Source organism: Muntiacus reevesi, chromosome 22 (genome assembly GCF_963930625.1).
Source record: "Muntiacus reevesi chromosome 22, mMunRee1.1, whole genome shotgun sequence".
Taxonomy (NCBI): Eukaryota; Metazoa; Chordata; class Mammalia; order Artiodactyla; family Cervidae; genus Muntiacus; species Muntiacus reevesi.
In genome coordinates, this window is record NC_089270.1 from 4,508,428 (window position 1) to 4,536,156 (window position 27,729).

General features: G+C 48.3%; 1 protein-coding gene across 1 annotated transcript in view; it reads left to right on the forward strand.

The window, feature by feature from the left end:
* Window positions 1–667: 667 nt before the first annotated feature.
* Window positions 668–27,729, forward strand: part of LOC136152717 (epididymis-specific alpha-mannosidase-like) — a 38,068-nt gene continuing 11,006 nt past the window's right edge. The window contains exons 1-11 of the mRNA XM_065914111.1: window positions 668–1,096; window positions 2,555–2,701; window positions 4,036–4,141; window positions 16,313–16,485; window positions 16,865–16,953; window positions 17,641–17,818; window positions 18,492–18,690; window positions 19,549–19,739; window positions 20,805–20,943; window positions 22,490–22,623; window positions 27,260–27,534. Of these exons, the coding sequence (XP_065770183.1) occupies window positions 668–1,096; window positions 2,555–2,701; window positions 4,036–4,141; window positions 16,313–16,485; window positions 16,865–16,953; window positions 17,641–17,818; window positions 18,492–18,690; window positions 19,549–19,739; window positions 20,805–20,943; window positions 22,490–22,623; window positions 27,260–27,534 (2,060 nt within the window). The remainder of the gene's footprint in view (window positions 1,097–2,554; window positions 2,702–4,035; window positions 4,142–16,312; window positions 16,486–16,864; window positions 16,954–17,640; window positions 17,819–18,491; window positions 18,691–19,548; window positions 19,740–20,804; window positions 20,944–22,489; window positions 22,624–27,259; window positions 27,535–27,729) is intronic.

Sequence of the window (27,729 nt, forward strand, 5' to 3'; positions counted from 1 at the left end):
ACCTGCTTGGAGACCATGTTCTCCAGATGTATTTGCTGGGGGAGAGGCCACGGTGGCCAGAAGGGAAGGTAAGTCTCAGGTGTGGCAGCAACAGAAAGAGCTGCTCGGGCATTTGGAGGTCAGAGAGAGGAGCCCACTCCCAGACCCCTGCTCCAAGTCAGGGTTACAGAGACCCCCAGGCAACACTCTGGCCCCTGCAGGCTGCAGCACCGTGCCAGCCTTCCTCCAGGAAGGAGACCCCGCTGTTGTCATCTCATGTACATTCCCTCATGGGTCCCCGGCACATCTATGGGTGTCCCATTTTGCAGATGGACTCTTGAGATGCAGACAGCTTAGGCATCTCGCCAAGGTCACTATCCCTGATCCAGACCTAATTCTGAACATTTCAGGCCTTCTTGCCCCTACACTAGCTGTGCAATCTCAGGTTGTCAGGCCCTATTTGTGAAAGCCAACATTCTTCCTTAAAAGAGAGGTTACAATTTCTACTGCAAGGCTCAGACTGGGGGTTTCATGTGAAGGAGAGTGTATCAGGGCAGCCCTCCTGGTGGTGGCAGGCTCCACAGAGTTACCATTGGCAGGGCAGTGTCAAGGAGCCAGTCCAGCGGGTTGGGGGCAGGGATGGGTAAGATGCGCAGTGGGAAATACCGGAGAGGCCTAGGGAAGGGGCATGAAGTCGGGGGTGAGGGGAGCCAGAGGGAAGCTGGCAGGCATCCCTGGGGAGGTGATGTTTGGGGTTTGGCTAAAGGCGAATGGTCAGGAAACCCCAGATGGGGCAGAGTGCTACAAGGCAGTGAGCGAGGGCCCCCGCCTGCACCGCTCAGGTGACAGCCTCTGTGTGGGCGTCACTCCTGGTCTCCTTCCCACTCCATCCACCAAAGGGTGGTGGCCCCATCGGCTGGCAAGAGGCGGGGCCCCGCAGGCAGGCAGACGTCCTCCAGCCCCTGTGCTGGCCGAGGAGATGGAGCTGCGGGGCTGGCTGCCTCTGCTCCTGCGGTTGGGCCTGATGTGGCCCCTGGGGGCTCCTTCTGAGCCCCGACTGAGGGTATTCGTGGTTCCGCACAGCCACATGGACGTGGGCTGGCTGCACACCGTACAGGTAGGTGCCCCGAGTGACCCCTGCACACCTCTTGAAGTTGCGGCTCTTTCTCCATGTGGACTCCAGAGTGGGTTTGAGTCCTGGGTCTCTACCATCAGGGAATTCGGCCTTGGGCCCACCTGTACTTGGCTACTTGACTGGATGTCGGCTTCTCTGGTGGCTAAGATAGTAAAGAATCTGCCTACAAGGCAGGCGACCCGAGTCGATCTCTGGGTCAGGATGATCCCCTGAAGAAGGACATGGTAACCCACTCCTGTATTCTTGCCTGGAGAATTCCAAGGACAGAGGAACCTGGTGAGCTACAGTCCATGGAGTCATATTGATTCGGATACAAATGAGCAATTAACATAGACTGGCTGTGGGAAGGGGTGAGAATGTGTTCCCAGTCGCATGTGTGGAAGGTGTTCAAAATTCCATTGAGTGAATAAATGAACCTGGCAGAGGAAAAGAGGGAAAGATTGATTTCTATAAGTTTCTGGTGCAGGTGACTGAATGATTACCCAGGCCTGCACAAGATCTTTGCTGGAAGGAGGAAGGAAATAAACAAATAGGACCACTCTGTGATCATGGATACAATAGTTTCCATGAGACATTAATAAGTGAGTCACTCACTTTAAAGGGGTCGGGCAGCAAGAGGCCCTGAGGCTGAGTTGAGTTGAGTCTGGTCCTGGCTCACTGGGCAGCCTCTGTGGGTGGTCACCCACCTGTGTGTGGAACTGCTGACCTGTGGGAAGCAGGCTCATCACCCCCAGTTTACAGAAGGGACACTGAGGTCCAGGGTGGGGTGCTGCCCAAGTCAGCAGATATCGCCACCTTGCTCGCTAACCGCCTGCCCAGGGCTCCTTGCATTCCTTTATCAGCATCCGGGCACCACGGTGAGCCAGCCTGACCCAGATGGGAGCAGCCTCAGTTCCATGCTAAGCACTCCCAGCCTCGGGGGAGGAGATAGATCCAGAGAGACGACTCGCGGGGTCAGCTCCTCTCAGCCTCAGCCCTTGACACATACTTCCCAATCAGTTCATCCCAAGAAGGCCCATCTGAGTCACTGGACCTCAATCCCGGGACCCTGTTGTCAACTGGTCTCTCCTCCAAAGCAGGAGTAGTCATCACACCCCACTGGGAAGCTGGCCTGGGCCTTGGCTGGGCTGGCACATCCCTCTGTTACATAGAGTTTGTCTCATCACGACTCTCCTCAGGGGCAGGCTCCCATCTAAGGGGGTCCGCCTGGGTCCTTCTCTGAGTGCAGGGCTCACTGCCGGTCCAGCACAGAGTGGATACCAGGTTCCTTGTTGGAAGAGCAGAGAAAGGAGAAGGGCAGGGCCTGGGGCACGCTTGGCAGGAGCGCCAGTGGACCCTGGACACCATGTCTTCCTGCACGTTCCTCCTCGGTCCCTGGTCCACATCCTCTGGTTTCCCCCACGAGGATGGAGTGATGGTCTCTCCCCCTCCCCATCCCAGGAGAGCATGCAGGCTTATGTCACCAATGTCTACAACACCGTGGTGGAGGAGCTGACCCTTGAGAAGAAGTGCAGGTTCATCGCTGTGGAGCAGGAGTATTTCCGGCTGTGGTGGGATGGCGTCGCCTCGGAGGAGCAGAAAGGCCAGGTAACACTGCTACCAGGGGGTCCTCACCAGGCAGATGAGGGCAGATGCCCTGCGGGGTCCAGGAGACGACCCTTCAGGAAGCTCCTGGTTTGTGCTCTGTGTGACCAGGGCAGGGCTGCACAAACCGTGAGGCCCTAGCCCAGCTGAGCTGTGTGCAGGGTCCATTTAGTACAGGTTTGTGGCCAGCCCCATGCCCAGGGGACAGGGTTGTGTTTGATCCTGCCTTTCTGGTTCCTCCTGAAAAGTTGCAGCTCTGGCAGCCCAGCTGGGCACTCAGCTGGTGAGAATGGGGTGACCTTTCACACTGGGTAATCCAGGGTGATCCTGTGTCCACACCCTCCGACATCATTTATGAGTCTGCGTGGCTCCCACGGACACTGGAGCCGGTGACCTCCAGGGGTGCAGGAGTCCCTGTGGATTAGCCTCCGGGTCCTGATTAACTCTCTATCACAGGGGTCAGAGGCCATGGTCCTTGCAGGGGCAGTCTGGGGCCAGGTCCTCTCCCCCTCTCCACAGGATCACAGGTAGGGGCTGATCTCTTCAGCTGCATGTGAATTCACTGGTAGCATGATTAATGTTAAATTCCTGATTTAGTTAATTATAAATCAGCTATAATGATCTTGCTCAACACTTACTGAACTATGGAATTAAAGGCATGCAGCTGCTAACGTTTACTTTCAATTGGTTTAAGTAAACCATATTTTGTATTAAAATAAGTAAATAGTGTTAAGGAAATAGGTGAACAATATTAACAGTGAGATAATCTGGGGAAGCTGAAACTCCAGTTCTTTGGCCACCGGACATGAAGAGCCAACTCATTGGAAAGGACCTTATGCAGGGTAAGATTGAAGGCAGGAGAAGAAGGGGATGACAGAGGATAAGGCGCTTAGATGGCATCACCAATTCAGTTGACGTCCAATTGAGCAAACTCTGGGAGATAGTGAATGACAGGGAAGCCTGGAGTGCTTCAGTCCATGGGGTTGCAAAGGGTCGGAGATAACTGATCAACTGAAAAACAACAATCTGTGGAATGATTTATGGGAAGCGAGCTTTTTTACAATCCTTGCAAGCCTTTCATAAGCTTGAATTATTCCAAAACAAAAGTTGTGAACATATATACCTGTATATACACCTGATGAAGCAGCAGCCAGGGCTTTCTCAGAGCTGGACACAGTGCTGACCAGGACAGACAGCGTCCTGCTATTTGCAGAATAAATGAGGCTGAGGAGTTTGAAGGAAGGCCCGTGAGATGCAGTAGACATGAGACCAACAAGCATAAACGGTTCAGCCTGGGAGGTGTAACCTGGCCTTTTCTCTCTGCCCACCATGCCAAGGTCCGCCAGCTTGTGGCCGAAGGTCGCCTGGAGTTTGTCCTCGGAGGCCAGGTCATGCACGACGAGGCCGTGACCCACTTTGATGACCAGATCCTCCAGCTCACAGGTTTGATCATCCTTCCCCAGACCAGAGTCCCTGTGGCATCCATGGGGCTGGGACTGGGTGTCTGAGTACAGGGGATAAAGGTCTGGATTCTAGACCAGCCGGCCCGGCTGTGTCCTGACTATGCTAACTCCCAACCCTGTGAAACTGGGCAAGTGATGCAACCTCATTAAGCCTAAGTTGCCTCCTGTATAAAGACATTTGATAATGATGTATGATCTATCTCAAAGGCAGGTTGTAAAGTTGTATTTTAAATTCAAATAATTCCAATAGATCACTTTGAGTACAGCACGTGGGTCCCTAGTCAGTGATCAATAAGGGTCAGATGCCATCTGACCATCTCTGCCATCACCTCACACACCAACTGTTCAAGCCATACCAACACCTCCAACACCACCGCCATCACCACCATTACAATTGCCTCCATCACTACCTGCACCTGTATGACCTCCAACAACACTACATCCAAGTCTGTTATGATCGCCCCCAACACCACCCTCACCACCACTAACATCTTAGAACATCACTGCATAAATTATAACACCAACACCTCCGACATCAGCGCCATCACCGTCACCACCATTACCAATGCCACCTTCACTATCTGCACCTGTACCACCTCCAACACCACTGCCTCCAAGTCCATAATGAGTCCTCCAGCACCACCATCATCCACTAACACCTCAGCATGTCACTGCCTCACTCCTAACACCAACGCCTCCAACACCAGCACCAAAATTACCACCATTATCACAACCTACCCATCATGCACCTCTTCCAAAACCACCGCATTCCCCACCACTATTAGCACTCCCACCACCAGAAAAAATAAATGTACATTGCTTTTTTAAACACCATTCTTATACAGATGATGGACAAAAAGAATCAAATGTAGAAAAATATGGGAAACCTATTGAAAATGTATTCATTTCTCTTTTCCCCATTTCTCGTTTCACCGCCAGCATCAATACCACTTCTAACACCAGTGCATACAACCACTCTCTCAACCGTTACACCCACACCCTCACAACACCAACACCTCTGCTACCATCCAAATCTCATCACCTTCACCACCACGAAAGCCAACAGCACCTTATCTACCGCTAACATTACACCCTCTGCCACCAACAACTCTATCTCCACCACCCAAGCCCCACCAGAAGCCCCAGCACGATCACCTTCATGGTCACCTCTAACACTCCAACCGCTTCTGGCACCATCAGTACCAGCACCACCACCAAAACCTCCTGGGTAACTCTACCACCTACTGCAGCACCCCCATCATCAATGCCAACACCATAACAGGAAACTGATAAACGTTGCCAGCGCCTCTACCATCCTCACTACCATCATCATCACCGCCAACTCCATTCACACCACCATTATCCCTGCCAACACCACAACCACTCTCATCACAGCCATCGTCACCATCACGGCCGTCATCAGTACCACCACCACCATCTCCTCCATGCGCATTACTGACACAGGCACGTCACACCACCATCACCTTCACCACCTCCATCACCACACATACTGTCACGAAGGGCGCATTCTGAACAAGTGTTTTTCACAGGCATCACTTCACTCACCCCGGAACGCAGGGTGTCCTGAGGGCGTCAGGCTCTCAGGCTCTTTTGCAGAAGGGATGCTAAGACTGAAGCTACAAGAAGCACAAAGGGTCAGTGGGAGAGCCAGGCTGACTGCAGTGTGGGCTGGGCTGTAGCCCATTGTCACTCCACTACAGTCGGACCCCGTGCAGGACATCATAATGGTGCTGGGCTTTCTATTTGGATTTTCTTACCCTGTCTCTCTATTTAACTCTTTAATCAGTGCTTCCTTCCTCCTGAGCTTCTACTGCCTTATTTCTAGATGTAAGTGATAAGCTCATGGGAATCTTTGTGTTTTTCCATATAAACTCACCAGTCTGCAAAATGCAGCCTCAGGCCTCACCTCCTGCCTTCCTCCTGTTCCTTCTGCTTCCTGCTTCCCAGATCTGCCCCTAAGACATGGCCTCCTGTGCTTTCAGAACAGGGTTTCCTGTTGTTTCCAGCAGACTCACCTAGGGAGTCTCATGTCCTGGAACCTTCCGCTGGGTCCACAGTGCTTGAGCACCTCCCCTCTTCTGGCAATGACCGGTGCCTGATTCTCATCTGGGCCCCCAGGGCTCAGTCCAGGATTTGACCAGGCCAGGGCTGGTGAGCATAGATGGAGGGAAAGGGCACTGATCTGTCTTCCTCCGGGTACCTACAGAATGATCATTCCTCATCTCTGGTCTCAGACCACCATGCTCACCTCCCTGAACACTGCACACTGACTTTGCAAGCCAGACCAGAGGAGCCAGAGTCCAAGCAAAGACAGGTTCCCATCACTGGGGCAGGAAGGGCTGTGGACTGCTCTAACCTCCCCAGAACATTCTCTGAGGCTCCATTTCCAAGACCAGCCAGGCCTCTGGGACCCTCAGAGGATGGGCCCTGACGTCATCTCATGATGACCTCCTGTTCTAAGAAAAAGGCATACACTTACTTCCTCCAGTCCTGGTCACAGTCCTGTGGATGGGGAGACTTACAAAACCCCATTCTTGCAGGTTGAATATGAGGCAAAAATGCTGCTGAAACTTACATGAATCACACTGCTAGCAGGTGATGGTCACATTCTTTTTTCAAAATGTTTCTTACTTTTTTTCTTATTATATATATTATTGAAGTACAGTTAACTTACAGGGTTTTAGGTGCAGAGTGATGTGATTCAGGTATACATACACACACATATTATTTTTGAAATTTTTTTCTTTTATAGATTATTATGAGGCATTGACTATAGTTCCCTGTGCTGTACAGTATACCTTTGTTGTTTGTTGCATATCTATTTTTTAATTAAAAATCTAGAATTCCATTCATACTTAGTCAAACAAGTGAAATCAAAATGTCATACATTTTTAGTTAGGCAGAAATTCATAAATGTTCTAAAATATATGTGTATATGTTATGCATATTATATACCTATATATATATATATATATATATATATATATATATATATATATACAAAAAAGAATTTCTCTTACACTTGAAGAAGTGGTGAAAAAGAATTAAAAAAGAAATGAAGAAACTGGAAAACAAAAACTAAATGAAATGAGAATACTGAATATTAAATAGAAAAAGGGAAACAAACTAGATAAAAGTAAAAGATCATCATATAGTCCAGTTGTTTTTAACTATGGTGGTTCATTAGAATCATATCTGGAGCTCTGGAGGGAAAAAAAAGCAATACCTGGGCATTTGTGTTTAAAAAAAAATTCCAAAAAATATTCTGATATATATCTGCATTTTAAAAAGTGATTACAGGTTTTTTCTATTAAATGGTAGTTTTGGTGATATAGAGTTCTATTATTTTTCTGTTGACCAATCATGACACTATGACACTGAGTAATAGTTACATAGAAACAAAGGTAAATTATTCTTATCAGTTTTCACAATCAGTAGCCAGGCAAAAAATAAAAGAAAATTGCAATTACAAATGGTTATGGGAACATGATTAACCTAACAATATAAAATAGGAACAAATTATTTTTGTGGATTAAACAGAGTGACCTGGTGAGTGGAGGTTGGTGCTTTTAATGCACTTACATTTGAGGTGATTATCAAAATGTTTGATCCAATTACCATTTTCTTAATTGTTTTGGGTTTATTTCCTGTAGATCTTTTTTTCCCCTGTGTTTCCTGCCTAGAGAAGTTCCTTTGGCATTTGCTGTTAAGCTGGTTTGGTGGAACTCTCCAACAAATGCTAAAGGATCTTCTCTAGACAGGAAACACAGAAAGGGTGTTTAACTTGAGCCCAAAATAACAAAGAAAATGGCAATGGGATCATACTTATCAGTAATTACCTTAAATGTAAATGGGTTGAATGCCCCAACTAAAAGACAAAGACTGGATGAATGGATAGAAAAACAAGACCCCTATATATGTTGCCTGTAAGAGACCCACCTGAAAACAAAGGACACATACAGACTGAAAGTGAAGGGCTGGAAAAAGTTATCCACATAAATAGAGACCCAAAGAGAGCAGGAGTAGCAATACTCATATCAGAGAAAATAGACTTTAAAATAAAGGCTGTGAAAAGAGACAAAGAAGGACACTACATAATGATCAAGGGATCAATCCAAGAAGAAGATATAACAATTATAAATATATATGCACCCAACATAGGAGCACTGCAATATGTAAGGCAAATGCTAGCAAGTATGAAAGGGGAAATTAATAATAACACAATAATAGTGGGAGATTTCAATACCCCACTCACACCTTTGCATAGATCAACTAAACAGAAAATTAACAAGAAAACACAAGCTTTAAATGATACAGTGGACCAGTTAGATCTAATTGATATCTACAGGACATTTCACCTTAAAACAATAAATTTTACCTTTTTCTCAAGTGCACATGGAACCTTCTCCAGGATAGATCACATTCTGTGCCATAAATCTAGCCTTGGTAAATTCAAAAAAATTGAAATCATTCCAAGCTTCTTTTCTGACCACAATAAAGTAAGATTAGATGTCAATTACAGGAGAAAAACTATTAAAAATTCCAAAATATGGAGGCTGAACAACACGCTGCTGAATAAACAAAAAATCACAGAAGAAATAAAAAAAGAAATCAAAATATGTATGGAAACGAATGAAAATGAAAACACAAGAACCCAAAACCTATGGGACACTGTAAACGCAATGCTAAGGGGAAGGTTCACAGCAGTACAGGCTTAACTCAAGAAACAAGAAAAAAGTCAAATAAATAACCTAACTGTATACCTAAAGAAACTAGAAAAGGAAGAAATAAAGAACCCCAGGGTTAGTAGAAGGAAAGAAATCTTAAAAATTAGGGCAGAAATAAATGCAAAAGAAACAAAAGAGACCATAGCAAAAATCAACAAAGCTAAAAGCTGTTTTTTTGAGAAGATAAATAAAATTGACAAGCCATTAGCCAGATTCATCATGAAACAAAGGGAGAAGAATCAAATCAAAATTAGAAATGAAAATGGAGAAATGACAACAGACAACACAGAAATACAAAGGATCAGAAGAGACTACTATCAGCAACTATATACCAATAAAATGGACAGCTTTGAAGAAATGGACAAATTCTTAGAAAAGTACAACTTTCCAAAACTGAGTCAGGAAGAAGTAGAAAATCTTAACAGACCCGGAAGCATGGAAATCGAAACTGTAATCAGAAATCTTCCAGCAAACAAAAGCCCAGGATCAGACAGCTTCATAGCTGAATTCTACCAAAAATTTAGAGAAGAGCTAACACCTATCCTACTCAAACTCTTCCAGAAAATTGCAGAAGGTAAACTTCCAAACTCATTCTAGGAGGCCACCATCACCCTAATACTGAAACCAGACAAAGATGCAACAAAAAAAGAAAACCGCAGGCCAATATCACTGATGAACATAGATGCAAAAAATCCTTAACAAAATTCTAGCAAACAGAATCCAACAACATATTAAAAAGATCATACATCATAACCAAGTGGGCTTTATCCTAGGGATGCAAATATTCTTCAATATCCGCAAATCAATCAATGTAATACACCACACTAACAAATTGAAAGATAAAAACCATATGACTATCTCAATAGATGCAGAGAAAGCCTTTGACAAAATTCAGCATCCACTTATGATAAAAACCCTCCAGAAAGCAGGAATAGAAGGAACATACCCCAACATAATAAAAGCTAGATATGACAAACCCACAGCAAACATTATCCTCAATGGTGAAAAATTGAAAGCATTTCCCTTAGAGTCAGTAACAAGATAAGGGTGCCCACTTTCACCACTACTATTCAATATAATTTTGGAAGTTTTAGCCACAGCAATCAGAGCAGAAGAAGAAATAAAACATTCTGGATTGGAAAAGAAGAATTAAAGCTCTCACTGTTTGCAGATGACATGGTCCTCTACATAGAAAACCCTAAAGACTCCACCAGAAAATTACTAGAGCTAATCAATGAATATAGCAAAGTTGCAGGATATAAAATTAACACACAGAAATCCTTTGCATTTCTATTCACCAACAATGAGAAAACAGAAAGAGAAATTAAGGAAACATTTCCATTCACCATTGAAACGAAAAGAATAAAATACTTAGGAATATATTTACCTAAAGAAACACAAGACCTGTAAATAGGAAACGATAATACCATGTTTATGGATTGGAAGAATCAATCTAGTGAAAAATGAGTATACTACCCAAAGCAATCTATAGATTCAATGCAACCCCCATCAAGCTACCAATGGTATTTTCCACAGAACTAGAACAAATAATTCACATTTTTGTATGGAAATACAGAAAACCTTAAATAGCCAAAGCAATCTTGAGAAAGAAGAATGGAACTGGAGGAATCAACCTGCCTGACTTCAGGCTATACTACAAAGCTACAGTCATCAAGACAGTACGGTACTGGCACAAAGACAGAAATATAGATCAATGGAATAAAATAGAAAGCCCAGAGATAAATCCACGCACCAATGGACATCTTATCTTTGACAAAGGAGGCAAGAATATACAATAAAGAGAAGTCAATCTCTTTAACAAGTGGTGTTGGGACAACTGGTCAACCACTTGTGAAAGAATGAAACTAGAACACTTTCTAACACCATACACAAAAACAAACTCAAAATGGATTAAAGATTTAAACATAAGACCCGAAACTATACAACTCCTAGAGGAAAACATAGGCAAAACACCCTCCGACATAAATCACAGCAGGTTCCTCTATGGCCCATCTCTCCGAGTAGTCTAAATAAAAGCAAAATAAACAAATGGGACCTAATTAAACTTAAACACTTCTGCACAATGAAGGAAACTATAAGCAAGATGAAAAGACAGCCTTCAGCATGGGAGTAAATCTGCAACCCAATTCTAGAAAAATAAACGACCCATTAAAAAAATGGGCCAAAGAACTAGACAGAAATTTCTCCAAACAAGACATACAGATGAGAAGACATACAGATGGCTAACAAACACATGAAAAGGTGCTCAACATCACTCATTATCAGAGAAATGCAAATCAAAACCACAATGAGGTACCATCTCACACTGGTCAGAATGGCTGCAATCCAAAAGTCTACAAACAATAAATGCTGGAGAGGGTGTGGAGAAAAGGGAACCTTCTTACACTGTTGGTGGGAATGCAAACTAGTACAGCCATTATGGAGAACAGTGTGGAGAATCCTTTAAAAACTGGAAATAGAACTGCCATATGACCCAGCAATCCCACTGCTGGGTGTACACACTGAGGAAGCCAGAATTGAAAGAGACACGTGTACCCCAATGTTCATCGCAGCACTGTTTATAATAGCCAGGACAAGGAAGCAACCTAGATGCCCATCAGCAGATGAATGGATAAGGAAGCTGTGGTACATATACACCATGGAATATTACTCAGCCGTTAAAAAGAATACATTTGAATCAGTTCTAATGAGATGGATGAAACTGGAGCCCATTATACAGAGTGAAGTAAGCCAGAAAGAAAAACACCAACACAGTATACTAACGCATATATATGGAATTGAGAAAGATGATAATGACAACCCTATATGCAAGACAGCAAAAGAGACTCAGATGTATAGAGCAGTCTTTTGGACTCTGTGGGAGAAGGCGAGGGTGGGATGATTTGAGAGAATGGCATTGGCATTGAAACGTGTATGTTATCATATGTGAAACAGATCGCCAGTCCAGGTTTGATGCATGAGACAGGGTGCCCAGGGCTGGTGCACTGGGATGACCCAGGGGGATGGGATTCAGGGGTCGGGGTGGGGAGCGGTGGAAGGGAAGCTCAGGATGGGGAACACGTGTACACCCATGGTTGATTCATGTGAATGTATGGCAAAGCCACTACAATATTGTAAAGTAATTAGCCTCCAATTAAAAAAAAAGCTGATTTGGTGGTGGTGAATTCTCTTCACTGTTGCTTGTCTGGAAAGCTTTTGATTTCTCCATCAAATCTGAAGGAGACCTTTGATGGTAGAGCATTTTTGGTTGCAGTCTCTTCCCGTTCATCACTTTAAATGTATCATGCCATTCCCTCTGGTTTGCAGAGTTTCTGTTAAAAAATTACCTGATAGCCTGATGGGTGTTCCCTGGTATGCTATTTGTCATTTTTCCCTTGTTGTTTTTAATATTTTATCATTGTCTTTAATCATTGTCAGTTTGATTTCTGTGTATCTTGGTGTGCTCCTCTTCGGGTTTATCCTACCTGGAACTCTCTCTTCTCTTCTTATGGGGCCCCTATACTGTGAATTTTGGTGCATTTAATGATGTCTCAGAGGTGTCTTAGGCTGCCCTCATTTCTTTTCATTCATTTTTCTATATTCTGTTTTACGGCAGTGATTTCTACCATCCTGCCATCCAGGTCATTTGTCCATTCTTCTGCCTCTGTTATTCTGCGATTAATTCCTTCTAGTGTATTATTCATTGCTGTTTGTTCTTTAGCTCTTCCAGGGCTTTGGAAAACATTTCTTGCTCTTTTCCTTTGTTTTCCCAAGATACTGCATCATCTTCACTATCATTATTCTGAATTCTTTTTCTGGAAGGATGACTATCTCCACTTCATTTAGTTGTCTTTCTGGGGTTTTATCTTGTCCCTTATTCTGGGACATAACTTTCTGCCTTTTCATCCTGATTAACTTTCTGTAATGTGGTTTTTGTTCTAGCCACTGTGGAACTGTGGTTCTTCTTGCTTTTTCTGTCTGTCCTCTGATGGAAGGGTCCAAGAGGCTTGGGTAAGGTGCCTGATGGGAGGGACTGACAGTGGGAAAATCTGGGTCTTGCTCCAGGGGGCAGATCCTTGCTCTGCTTTAATCCAATTATTTGCTGACGAGTGGGGTTCCACTCCCTTCCTGGTAGTTGTTTGGCCTGAGGTGACCAAGCACTGGGGTCTACAGGGTCTATGGTAGGGTTAATGGCGACCTCCAAGAGGACTTACAGCAAGGGGCATCTTCCAGGACTGCGGCTGTCAGTGCCTCTGTCTCTGAGGTGAGCCCCGGCTGACCCAGGCCTCCTCAAGAGACCCTCCAACATTAAAAGGTAGTTTTGGTTCAGCGTCCTGTGGGGTCACTGCTCCTTTCCTGGAGGTCTTGGTGTGTGCAAGATTTTGTTTGCGTCCTCCAACACTGGAGTCTCTGTTCCCCCCATTTCTGTGCAAGTCTTATAAGCAAGTGTCGCTGGCTTTCAAGGTCAGATTTCCTGGGGATTCCCAGGCCGTTTGTTGGTTCCCCAGGCTGAGAAGCATGACATGTGGTTGAGAACCTTCACAGAAGTGGGAGGGCTTCTTTGGTATTACTGTTCCCCAGTTTGTGGAGAACATACCCCATGGCGATGGCATTTCATTTTATTGTGATTGTGCCCATCCTACACACTCAGTATACAGCATTGGACAGGTGATAGCTACAAAACCATCCTCAAAGAAAAGAGATGCAACACAGAAAATGGTTGCCTGAGGAGGTCTTACAATAGATTTGGAAAGAAGAAAAGTGAAAGGCAAAGGAGAGATGGAAAGATATGCCCATCTGAATGCAGAGTTCATGGAAAGATACATTCTTCTGAATGCAGAGTTCCAAAGTATAACAACGATAGCTATAACAAAGGTTTCTTAAGCAAAGAAATAGAGGAAAGCAACAGAATCGGAAAGACTAGAGTTCTCTTCAAGAAAATTGGAGATACCAAGGGAGCATTTCATGCAAAAAGACGGGCACAATAAAGGGAAGAAATGGTAAGGAATGAACAGAAGTAGAGGAGATTAAGAAGATGTGGCAAGAGTGCACAGAAGAACTGGAGAAAAAAGCCTTGATGACCTGGATAACCATGATGGTGTGGTCACTCACCTAGAGCCAGACATCCTGGGCTGTGAAGTCAAATGGGCCTTAGGAGGCATAGTATAAACAAAGCTAGTAGAGGTGATGGAATTCCGGCTGATCCATTTAAAATCCTAGAAGATGATGCTGTGAAAGTGCTGACTCAATAGACCAGCACATTTGGAAAACTCAGCAATGGCCACAAGACGGGAAAGGGTCAGCTTTCATTCCAGTCCCAAAGAAGGGTAGCGCCAAGGAAAGTTGAAACTACCATAGAGTTGCTCTAATTTCACATACTAGCAAGGTAACGCTCAGAATCCTTCAAGCTACACTTCAATAGTACATGAACCGAGAACTTCCCGATATTCAACCTGGATTTAGAAAAGGCAGAGGAATCGGAGATCAAATTGCCAACATCCATTGGATCATAGAAACAGGAAGAGAATTCCAGAAGAACATCTGTACCTGCCTTGTGGATTACGCTATATCTTTTGACTGTGTGGATCATAGGAAACAGAAAACTCTTCAAGAGATGGGAATACCAGACCACCTTACCTGCCTCCTGTGAAACCTGTATGTAGGTCAAGAAGCAATCGTTAGAACCAGACATGGAACAACAAACTGGTTTCAAATTGAGAAAGGAGTACACCAAGGCTATATATTGACACCCTGCTTATTGAATTCATATGTAGAAAGCATCATGCAAAATACCAGGCTGGATGAAGCACAAGCTGGAATCAAGATTGCAGGGACAAATATCAGTAACCTTGATACACAGATGACACCACCTTTATGGCAGAAAGTGAAGAGGAACTAAAGAGCCTCTTGATGAACATGAAAGAGGAGAGTGAAAAAGCTGGCCTAAAACTCAACATTCCAAGAATTAAGATCATGGCATTTAGTGCCAACACTTCATGACAAATAGATGGGGAAACAATGGAAAAGAGTGACAGGGAGGAGGGCTATTTTGTGTTCCCACTTTCACCTTATCTTAAGCCATTGATCTCCAAAAGTAACAACTTCCCCCAAAAGTCAAGCTCTTGGGACAGAAGTCAGCGTCTCTCCCAAGACATGTATTACATCTCGCCAAGTAAGGTCATAAGGTAAAATTAGTCCCATAAAGCCTTCCATGTACCTTTTGGATCCTCTAAATATTCTGCTGAGACTGAGGCAACCCCTCCTAGAAGGGAGCCCTGGCTCTCAGCCTGTTAATTTGGGAGCTCCAAATACAGGGGCAAAGTAGGGGAAGAGGAAGGAGCTGTAGGTTTCAAACCCAAATCTGTACCCTTAGGACACAAGTCTGGAAAGTCTCACGGAGAGATAAGGAGCAACACAGATGGCACTTCCACCCATTTCTCTTGTTTTCTTCAGAATCGATCTAGTTGTGAAACAGTATTTTAGTGAAGAAACACTTCGGCCAGGAGTCCCCATTTTTCAAAGGATACCATGACCATTCCATATCACAGAAGAAGATCAGGCATGTCTTTTTAACCCCTGGGGATCAAACTTCTCCCAGCATTAAAAAACAACAACAACAACAAAAAAAAGAAAAACATTTTAAAGGAGTGGTTCTGGAACTGCTAGCTCCCATGTGTAAGAGAGAAAACAGCGGCACCCGCAGCCACGGTTTTTTCCACCAGAGGCGTCCTTCCCTGCTCTAGATGGGGGTGTACACAGACTCTCCACCAAACCTTTCTGTCTCTGGTCGGCCTCTGTCAGTCCCTTCCCGATGCAGGCATCTTACTCATCCCTGTCAGTTCTACCACCGAGGCAGGGAGGAGAGCACAAGGGGAAGACCTGAGAGCATCTCAGACTGATGTAGTGGCATACCACCAAAACCTTGTTAGATTGGCCCTCTTCTCTGAAGCCACCTGGGTTGGAGCAGAGTACTTTTCCCAGAATGTTCCCCAAGCTTGGGCTCCTAGGGAAGGCATCCATCTTTCATGTGCCTGAGTACAGTCCTGATCGCAGTAGAAGCAGTGAGTCATAAAGGGACACACAACAGCCAAGATATCCCATCTGAGAGTAGCCAGGCCAGTATATGTATAGCCAAAGAGGTGGTAGTGGGTTGGCCAGAGATAAGATTATATTGGGGGAAAGCCCTGGGGGAATTGGAATCAATGGCATCTCAAATATGGGACTTTCTGCAGTCACCCTGATTCCTGCTTCTATGGATAAAGATGTGAATAGACCAATGATTCTGGGAACAAGTCCTAATATTAGCATCTATTTCACAAGACCCTCCTTGCCTATTAGGTGGCATCCCAGCCCTGGAAAAGGCACAGGGTGCTGAGGAAGTGAGGAAACTTATCTCTTTGCAGAAGGACACGGGTTTCTCTATGACACATTTGGGGCCCGGCCACAGTTCTCCTGGCAAGTGGACTCATTTGGTGCATCTGCCACGACCCCCACCCTCTTTGCCCTGGCGGGCTTCAATGCCCACGTCATCTCCAGGATCGACTACAACCTGAAGGAGGCCATGCAGAAAAACCAGGTGAGTGGTGAGCCGCATCTAGTCATCCACTTTCTCACCATCAGAACTGAAAAAAACTGAAAAACTGAAAAAGTTATGGTGATGAGCTCCCTGTGTCTGGGGGCATTCAAGGCAAGTTAGAGACAGCCCGGCTGGCAGACCCTGGCAGAGAGTCCTGCCCTGAGGAGGGTCAGTTGAAAGTGCAGGGGCCAATTCCTCCACCAATATGGCTTTGCGAGGTCAGTGGGAATCTAGAGGAGGGGACATCAGAGGGAGATCTTGACCATGAACCACTGAGAGGAGCGGGTGCGGGTGGCTAGGAGACTCGGATGGGGTCTGGAGAGGGGAGCCGGCAGCCACGTCACCCCTGGGCCTCACTCTGTTCCCTCCGGGTCTGCAGCAGCTGCAGTTCGTGTGGCGAGGGTCCAGATCCCTGTCGGCGCAGCAGGAAATCTTCACACACGTCCTGGACCAGTTTGGCTACTGCTCGTGAGCACCTGCCTCGGGCCAGTCCCTGTCCCAGCACCCTACCTCGACCGGCTCAGCCACGCCCCTCACGGCCAGCCCTGAGGGCACGCACTGAGCACCCATCTTACAGAAAGAACAGCTGAGGCCTGGACACCCAGCCAAGGTCCCACAGCAGCAGCCATTGGGGCAGCTGGAGCAGCTCAGGCAATTGAGTCGAGGCTTCCGAGTTCTGGCATCAGCCCTCCTGTGGGCTGTCTGGTGGGGGGCCCTGCATCCAGTCCCCTCTGCCCTCTGTTCCTCGAGGCCGTGGGTGGGGGCTGAGCCCTCGTGAACAGGGGAGGTGGGATGAAGCGGCAACTGAGAGAAGAGGCAAGGGGGACTCACTAGCAGATTCTGGGTGCCCTGTAGGATCAGAGTGAGGTGCCCCAGTGGCCTCAGAGCTCAAGCGGGGGCGTCTTCTGTCCACGCCGCTCTCTGCTGCCCACCACTGCCCTGTCCACCCCCTGATGGAGACAGAGGCCCCGATGCTCCACTGCCCTGCCCAGCCCCTGATGGAGACAGAGGCCCCGATGCTCCACTGCCCTGCCCACCCCCTGATGGAGACAGAGGCCCCGATGCTCTGGCCTCCCTGAGCCTGCCTGCCTCCCAGACATTGTGCTGCTGCCCTTTGCAGGGCTGGGCCCCCTGACGCTCCTCTCTCTCTCTCAGAGAGGGATTTAACTGGGATGGCGAAGCCATCTTCCCAGGTACACCCCTGAATGGCATGTACCTCCAAATGCAAATCCCTGTCACTGAGGACAGCATCCCAAACTTCACCAGTCTCCTGTTGAACAATGTGTTGACTCGAGCCTCCTGGTTCCGGACACCGCACGTCCTCTGGCCCTGGGTGAGTTGGGGTCCCAGGCCCTGGTTCCTCAGCTCTGCGCAGGGACTGCTCTCTTCGGTCTGACCCCAGCACTTGGGTCCACCCAGGATTGTGTGTCCAGCTCTAACTATTCCAGTGTCCATCCAGGCAGTGGGACTTCCCAGCCCCGGCTCAGTCCTCCTTCCCCGCACCCTGAGTCCTCACCCAGTCTACCAGCTCCTCCCCCACCCTGGATCACCCCCAAACTCTCCGCCTTGGATGCATCCCCTCCCCCACGCAGGTTCCCGCTCCTCCCCAGCTCTCCCCTCCCTTCCCCTTCTCAGTGCTGGAAGCAGAGGTCTCGGCCTGAATCCTGGCTCCTTTCTCACGGTCTGTGAGACTTGGCCCCTCTGAGCCTCACTTTCCTCATCTGTGAAATGGGGATGACAGGACCTGCTCCATTGGCTGGATTTGTCTTATAATGAAAGACACACCCAGGGGACAGTGCCTGACACCCAGTCACCATTGTGGTCACAGCCAAACTGGATGGAGCGCCTGCTGTGCTCCCAGAGGAGAGAGCTAGTGAGCTACGTGGGGGGCTTCAGGGCCCGCCAGGGGGGAGGGGCGTGGCCGTGGAGATAGGAGGAGCACTCCCTGGGCAGGCTGGGCTCTGCACCCAGAAGGGCTGGGCATTGCTTCTGTCCCCCGGCTGCAGGGATGTGACAGGGAGTTCCTCAATGCCTCGCTGCAATTCGCCAACATGGACATTATAATGGAATACATCAACAGTCACGCGTCGGAGTTCAATGTCTCCATGGAGTACGCCACGCTAGGCGACTACTTCCGGGCTGTGCACTCTGACCAAGTCGCCTGGCAGGTCCGAGACCACCACGACTTCCTGCCCTATTCCTCAGGTAGGAGCCTCTGGAGTTGAGTGGGGATTCGGTGCCAGAGAGAGGCCACCAAAGCAGTGACAGGCGGTTTCCCAGGCTGCTCACAGGGTGAGCCCACAGGGCCGCTGGGTCTCAGGCAGCCCAACCTCACCCGTCTGCCCCACGTGGATCGCCTGGGGTGGGGACAGAGGATAGGCGGGCTCAGTGCTGTCCACTGTTCCTTCCCTGGTTCCCTCCTTTCACAAGAGAGGCTTGAGTGATGTCCAGAGGCAGCCTTGGTTTCCGGTGGGGCACTGGTGGGGGTAGGTGATGCCTCTTGGGAACGTCATCATGCCGTGACCTTTGTGTCCAGAGTGAGGAGAGTGGTTTCAGGGATCTCAGCTCCCATTGGCCATGCCAGCCCACCCCCATGGACAACCAGGGGGACCCACTCAAAGGCATGCCTCTCCAGACCCTGATTTTCCTCAGAGGCACAGAGGGGCGGCCAGCACTCCAGCCCTTCCATTCTGTGTCCTGACCTCCTGGCCTCATCCCTCTACCTCTTCCTCTGAAGTCCTCCAGGGCCCTTCCCCACAGGGCATCCCAGGGACCCAGGTGCACACTGGGATTCTTGTCCTCGTCACAGTCCTTCAGCACTCAGGCTCTCCAGGCCTGCCCCAGCCCAGCCTGACCCTGCCAGCTGCCCAGGCCTTCCAGGGATCACATACCACTGCTGACCTGGCTGGACCAGAAACCCTGAGATCACCCCTGGCGTAGGCTGTGTCCCTGGGGACCCAGGCAGATCCATCTCTGACCTCATCTTCCTCAGCATTTCCCAGGTGGGGATCAGGGGCCTCCGTGGGCATGCCCTCCCACCAACTCCTGGCCTTTTGCTCCTAGACATGCATCATGCCTGGACTGGATTCTACGCCTCCCGAAGCGGGCTCAAGGCGCTGGCGAGGCGAGCCAGCGCTCTGCTGTATGCCGGGGAGTCCATGTTCACACGCCACTTGCTGTTGGCTCCGCACCCACACCTGGACCCGGCCTGGGGCCTGCAGCAGCTCCAGCAGCTCCGCTGGGCGGTCTCCGAAGTAATGCAAGGCCTCCCAGAGACAGGACAGGCATGGACCCTCCTGGGCTGTGTGCTTCCCCACCCCCACCCCTCCAGGCCAGCACACCTCCCAGTCCCCGGTCACTACAGGTCCCTTTTACAGATGAGAACACTGAGGTCACCTGGGTCACAAGACCATGCATGATGAAGCTGCCCCAAGGCTAGGACCATGGCCTGCCAAGATTTAGAGACAGACGGCCCCAGAGTGGAAAGGGCAATGTGGAGCAGCATTGGTGTCCAGCTCTCCTGGCTGGTTCAGATCCCAGCTCAGCTCAGTGACCTGAGGCTACTGACTCTCCCTCTCTGAGCTCTCATTTCCTCCTTGGAAAGTGAGATCCATCTGCTGACTCAGCACATTGATGGGACAGTTGAATGTTTTCATACTCATAAGGTGGTGGGCTCTGTGGCTGACACAAAGGAAGTTGTTCATGAATCTGTATCTTACTTGTTCCTGCACTATACAGATGGGAAACTGAGACCCAAGATCTCCTGTAGCTTTTCTCCTCTCCACTCAGAAATGGGCCACACGGGCCATGACATTCTTAGTCACTAAAGGGAATTGCTGGCAGGACCACTCATTGTGCAGTGTGAGATGGGATTGACTTTAGCATCCATCAGGGTGGGTGGGCACGTGGCTTCACCTCATGGGGACTCAAGTTTCCCTTCTGGGAAGAGGAAGTCATACACCATACATGATGCAGTCAAGTACCAGGCCATGTGTGGGGCTTGTCTGGAGCAGGTTATCAGCACTTCTGGGATGACTGGGTCACAGAGGGAAGCTGGGCAGGGTCCTTTCCAGAAGTCTGTTTTCTGTCTAGGGTCAGGGACACAGGTTATGTGTTTTCCCAAGGTCAACAACAGTTGGACAAGATCATCAGCCTCTCTGACCTCGGTTTTCTCTTCTGTAAAATGGGAGGAACCCCCAATTCTCCAACCGCACCTGCTGAGAGGGCAGGGGAGTCAGGGCCCAGTGGGTGTGAGGACAGCAGGTGCTGAGCAGAGGCCAGCCTGACCCCACTCTTGTCCTGTTCCTGTGGGGGCCCAGGTCCAGCACCACGATGCCATCACCGGGACCCACGCCCTCAAGGTTGATGACATGTTTGTGGAGCACCTGAGCAGCGGGATGCAAGGGGTGCACACGCTGATGGCCTCCATCATCCAGGACAGGTCTCCAGCCCACTCAGGTAAGCGAGACCCCCGGCGGCACAGTGGGCTATGGCAGGTGTCCACCCCAGTCTGAGAAGAGAGCCCGAGGGTCAGGGGATGGACTGGGACACCTGAACGTCAGACTTGAGTCCCGTCCAGGGGAGGCTCTCATTTCAGTGTGAACTGGGCAGGTGTCTTCACTTCACTGAGCCGTTTCCACTCTGTGATTCAGCAAAGGCTGACATGCCAACTAGAGGCAGGAATAAATGCTAACGCAGTCTGGATGTTGCCAAGCACACTGCTCGCACAATTTAGTGTAGCACCTCACATCTCTGAAAAGCTGGAAGTGTCACTGTCCTCACTTCATTGCTGAGGACACACACAAAAGGCAGAGGTCATGGACCTCAGCAGGGCCACACAGGAAGGATTAGGACCAGGAGTCCTGTGCTGCCCAGCTGTGTAGACAGGTGCACATGTTCTTTTGACTTGGCGGATGTCCCAGTTGGAGAATGACTGGTCACCCCAGTTGCCTGGAGCTGACAGGCTTCATCCTTGAAAGTCCTGGGCAAACAGACAACTGTTCTCCCTGCAGGAGCATGTGACCCCCCCACCTTCCCAGGGTCCATGCTCACCCTCTGGCACTGTGCCCTCCCCACTCCGCCCTCCCCTTCCCTCCCCACCCCTTCTTTCCCCTCCCCTCCCCGCTCCACCTTCCCCTCCCCTCCCCGCCCCGCCCCGCCCTTCTCCTCCTCACTCTACCCTCCCCTCCTCTCCCCAGCTCTGACCTCCCATCTGTGTCTGTGTACAGTCCCATCTTACCTTCAGACTCTGGAAGGGCCCTGGGGTCAAGGGTGCAGCAGACTGGAATCCTGTCCATGGGGACTGCAGTCACCAGGGGATGACGGTCATAGAAAGGGAGGTAGAACTGGGTCCTTCCAGTATCTGGTGAGGCCAGCCATTTCCATGAGCTCACGGGGCCAGCTCCCCAAGCAAGGGGCAGGTGGAGAGCCCAGGAAGGCATCCAGCCATGGGAACTGCCTGGGCAGAAGCCAGAGACTGGACAGTGTGTGCCGTGTCCAGGGATCTGGGAGTCATCGGACGTGGTCATAGCCTGGGGCACGTGGGGTGGGGAAGGAGAGGAAAGAGAATCCAGGTTCATATGAAAGAGGCCTCCAGGGCTAACATTGGTGATTGATCTTGACGCTTCAAGCTCCAGAGAATTCTGTCTGTACATTGCAAGCGCTCAAGCTTTGGAGTCAGGCCTTAGGACATGGGTCACCTTGGACAGCTGACCCTTCTCTCTGGACTTAAGTGTCCACACCAGTAAAGTGGGCTAACAAGGAGAGATGAGTGAGAAGCTCATGGACCCTCCTCTCTGGGGGTATGCCCCCCATCCTTCCTGGGAACCAGGACGCAGCTTGAACAGATGAGGAGGGGGTTGAATGTCAGAGAACATGTGTCTGTCTGTCCTTCCCCCTGGGCTCTCAGGGCTGGTCTCACCTGCCTCAGTTTCCCTTGTTCCGAGGGGCACCAGGGGTAAGGGGTGGGTAAGGTCCAGCAGTAGAGCCTGTTCTCTGTCTGCAGGCCCAGAGTCTGCGGGACGCCTTGCGGTGGTCTACAACCCGCTGGCCTGGACAATCACCACCATCATCACCATGACTGTGGACTTCCCCAGTGTTAGCATCACAGATGAGTCAGGCCGCCCCGTGCCTGCACAGGTAAGGGGGACATCCCATCTAAGGTGCATGCCCTGTTGCTGCTCCTGCTCTGGGCTGAGCACCCAGAAGTGGGCATCTAAAGGGAACATGTGACAGGCTGCCCTCACTGTGAGGACAGTGTCATAGGGGTGAGTCACCATCAGGATCAGTGGATCCACCCGGGGGCCTGACCCTGGGCTTTGGGCATCTGAGTTGACCAGAATCCGCCTGTAGTTCAGAGCCACAAGACACATGGTTTCAATACAGGGTCAGGAATATCCCCTACAGGAGGGCATTGTAACCCACTCCAGTATTCTTGACTGGAGAATCCCATGGGCCGAGAGCCTAGTGGGCTACAGTCAATGGGGTTGCAAAGAGTCAGACAACACTGAGGCAACCTTCTGTATATGTATATATAACACTATGTAAATTTGTACTTCTCATGGGGAAGCTAGCAATAGTCTTCACTGTGCAAATTTATGTCACGTCAAACTGTGAAAAATCTTAAAGAGCTGGGAATACCAGACCACCTGATCTGCCTCTTGAGAAATCTGTGTGCAGGTCAGGAAGCAGCAGTTATAACTGGACATGGAAGAACACATTGGTTCCAAATAGGAAACGGAGTATGCCAAGGCTGTATACTATCACCCTGTTTATTTAACTTATATGCAGAGTACATCACGAGAAATGCTGGACTGGGTGAAAAACAAGCTGGAATCAAAATTACTGAGAGAAATATCAATAACCTAGATATGAGGATGATACCACCCTTATGACAGAAATGAAAGAAGAGCAAAAGATCCTCTTGATGAAAGTGAAAGAGGAGAGTGAAAGAGTTGGCTTAAAGCTCAACATTCAGAAAACTAAGATCATGGCATCTGGTCCCATAACTTCAAGGCAAATAGATGGGGAAACAGGGGAAACAGTGGCAGACTTTATTTTTTGGGGCTCCAAAATCACTGCAGATGGTGACTGCAGCCATGAAATTGAAAAACACTCTCTCCTTGGAAGAAAAGTTATGACCAACCTAGACATCATATTAAAAAGCAGAGACATGCTGATTCCTCCAGTTCCATTCTTCTTTCTCAAGATTACTTTGGCTATTCGAGGTTTTTTGTATTTCCATACAAATTGTGAAATTATTTGTTTTAGTTCTGTGAAAAATACCGTTGGTAGTTTGATAGGGATTGCATTGAATCTATAGACTGCTTTGGGTAGTATAGCCATTTTGACAATATTGATTCTTCCAATCCATGAATATGGTATGTTTCTCCATCTGTTTGTGACTGGTCACATCTTTGATTTCTTTCATCAGTATTTTATAGTTTTCTATGTATAGGTCTTTTGTTTCTTTATGTAGATATACTCCTGAATCAACCTGCCTGACTTCAGACTTTACTACAAAGCCACAGTCATCAAGAGAGTATGGTAGTGGCACAAAGACAGAAATATAGATCAGTGGAACAAAATAGAAACGCCAGAGATAAATCCATGAACTTATGGACACCTTATCTTCGACAAAGGAGGCAAGGATATACAATGGAAAAAAGACAACCTCTTTAACAAGTGGTGCTGGGAAAAGTGGTCAATCACTTGTAAAAGAATGAAACTAGAACACTTTCTAACACCATACACAAAAATAAACTCAAAATGGATTAAAGATCTAAATGTAAGACCAGAAACTATAAAACTCCTAGAGGAGAACATAGGCAAAACACTCTCCAACATGAATCACAGCAGGATCCTCTATGACCCACCTCCCAGAATATTGGAAATAAAAGCAAAAATAAACAAATGGGACCTAATTAAAATTAAAAGCTTCTGCACAACAAAGGAAACTATAAGCAAAGTGAAAAGACAGCCCTCAGATTGGGAGAAAATAATAGCAAATGAAGCAACAGACAAAGGATTAATCTCAAAAATATACAAGCAACTCCTGCAGCTCAATTCCAGAAAAATAAATGACCCAATCAAAAAATGGGCCAAAGAACTAAACAGACATTTCTCCACAGAAGACAGACAAATGGCTGACAAACACATGAAAAGATGCTCAATATCACTCATTATCAGAGAAATGCAAATCAAAACCACAATGAGGTACCATTACACGCCAGTCAGGATGGCTGCTATCCAAAAGTCTATAAGCAATAAATGCTGGAGAGGATGTGGAGAAAAGGGAACCCTCTTACACTGTTGGTGGGAATGCAAAGTAGTACAGCCACTATGGAGAACAGTGTGGAGATTTCTTAAAAAACTGGAAATAGAACTGCCATATGACCCAGCATACCACTTCTGGGCATACACACCGAGGAAACCAGATCTGAAAGAGACACGTGCACCCCAACGTTCATTGCAGCACTGTTTATCATAGCCAGAACATGGAAGCAACCTAGATGCCCATCAGCAGACGAATGCATAAGGAAACTGTGGCACATATACACCATGGAATATTACTCAGCCATTAAAAAGAATTCATTTGAATCAGTTCTAATGAGATGGATGAAACTGGAGCCCATTATACAGAGTGAAGTAAGCCAGAAAGATAAAGACCAATACAGCATACTAACACATATATATGGAATTTAGAAAGATGGTAACAATAACCCTATATGCAAAACAGAAAAAGAGACACAGATGTACAGAACAGACTTTTGGACTCTGTGGGAGAAGGAAAGGGTGGGATGTTTCAAGAGAACAGCATCGAAACATGTATATTATCTATAGTGAAACAGATCACCAGCCCAGGTTGGATGCATGAGACAAGTGCTCGGGCCTGGTGCACTGGGAAGACCCAGAGGAATTGGGTGGAGAGGGAGGTGGGAGGGGGGATCGGGATGGGGAATACATGTAACTCCATGGCTGATTCATGTCAATGTATGACAAAACCCACTACAATACTGTAAAGTAATTAGCCTCCAACTAATAATAATAAAAAAAAAAGCAGAGACATTACTTTGTGAACTAGGTTTGTAGAGTCAAGGCTATAGTTTTTCCATTAGTCATGTATGGATGTGAGAGTTGGACCACAAAGAAAGATGAGCACTGAAGAATTGATGCTTTTGAACTATGGTGTTGGAAACAACTCTTGAGAGTTCGTTAGACTGCAAGCAGATCCAACCAGTCCATCCTAAAGGAAATCAGTTGTGAATATTCATTTGAAGGACTGATGCTGAAGCTGAAACTCCAATACATTGGCCACCTGATGCAAAGAACTGACTCATCTGAAAAGACCCTGATGCTGGGAAAGATTGAAGGCAGGAGGAGAAGGGGATGACAGAGGATGAGATGGTTGGAATGCATCACCGACTCAATGGACATGAGTTTCAGTAAACTCCAGGAGTTGGTGATGGACAGGGAGGTCTGGTGTGCTGCAGTCCTTGGGGTCACAAAGAGTTGGACACCACTGAGAGAATGAACTGAACCGATGGAGGTGCTGTGTTAACGACAGGCACCAAGCTGGGACACCCACATCCTGTGTGGTCCCTCCTCATCTCCTTCCCAGATCTGGAACTTGACTTGGCTCTAGAGGTGACCCTACTGTCACCAAGCCAGCCCTTCCTTGGAGCAGTGGGGGAGGTGATGCCATCAGTCAGCCATTCAGCAAACACTTCTGAATGTCTGTTCCGGCCCTGGCCCCAGATGAGTGTTCATCCCTGGACTCGGGAGCCATAGTGGATTCAAAGAACAGATACAGACATGGACAGTTAAGGTGTGGGGTGGTGAACTGGCAGCCAGGGCAGTGGCCCTTAGCTAAGACACAGGATGAAGATACCTCTATATCATGGTCGGGGGAGGGCAGGTGCTCGGTTGAGTAGACCTAAGACATAACATCCCCCTTCCCCACCCAAAGGTTCCACCCACCAAGCAGATATGCTCTTAAATACTACTGAACACCTAGTATGTGTCAGGCATTACTCTAGGCGCTGGAGAAACTTTAACAAACAAGCAGACAAAAGCCCCTGCACTCAGGGGGCTCCTATTCCGGTGGGGGGACCCAGGCAGGAAGAAAATAAGAGAGTATAGGAGTGACCGATGACAATTGTGGTGGAGGAAATCCTTTAGGACAAGTTGGGAGTGTGGGGTGGGTACAGGTGTCTGCTTTAGTTCAGAGAAAGGCTGGGCTGGAGGCTGTGAGGAGCAACATGGGTTTGCTTACTGCCCCCCAAACCCTCCCACAAGACCCAGAAATGACACTTGTTCCCTAGAGCGTAAAGGACACCCTGCATGGATCCACTGTCCTCAGCCAACTCCCTTCCCTGAATCAATGACTTGCAGATGGAGAAAGGGCTCAGGGTGACCTGGAAACCTCCCTCCTCGGGGAAATCAGAGGATTAAGAGAAAGGGAGGCCCCTCCAAAGTGGTTGAGGGGACAACATGAGCAAAGGCTCAGAGGCAGGAACAGGAGGGAGTTTGGGAGGAGGGCAGGTTGTTTACAGCCCTGGTGGAGAAGGAGGAAGGAGGGAGAAGAGGCTGGACCCAGTTGAGCAGGGAAGATGCAGGAGGGGAACCCAGCTCAGCCCAGTGTTGGATGACCCAATTGTCTCCATGGAGAGCAAGCACTCCATCCACCAGGTGTGTAAGCCCAGGGTTTCCAAGGAGACTGAGGCATCTTCCATCTCTGACATCCAAAATTCATCCTATTCTTCGGGTCTTGCAGGTCCAGCGCTCGAAGGAGACGCCCTCTGCCTATGACCTGCACGTGCTGACCACGATCCCAGGACTCAGTTACCGGCACTACAGCATCCAGCCCAGAAGAAGTTCCCAGGAAGGCACTGGGGAGCCTAAGCCCTCTGTGGCCAGCACCCAGCAGTTTGGACGAAGACTCAGGAGACGTGGTGGGCGAGTGGGCCGGAACCTGGTGCCTGTGGTGAACGACTGCTACATCATCTTCCTGGACCTGGACACCAACCTGATGCACAGCGTCTGGGAGAGGTGAGGTGCAGTCGTTTCTGCCTCTCAGAACAGGAGGACCGTGGGGCCTGGGCAGGCAATGTCCTACCTGGATCTCCATTTCCTCAGCTGAAGGGTGAGGGTGTGATGGTGGTTAAGCTCCCTGCAGTGCATCGAGCTCTATTCCTAGGTGTGTGAGTCTAGACCTAGTCTCAGAAGCAGCCAGGACCTACAGGA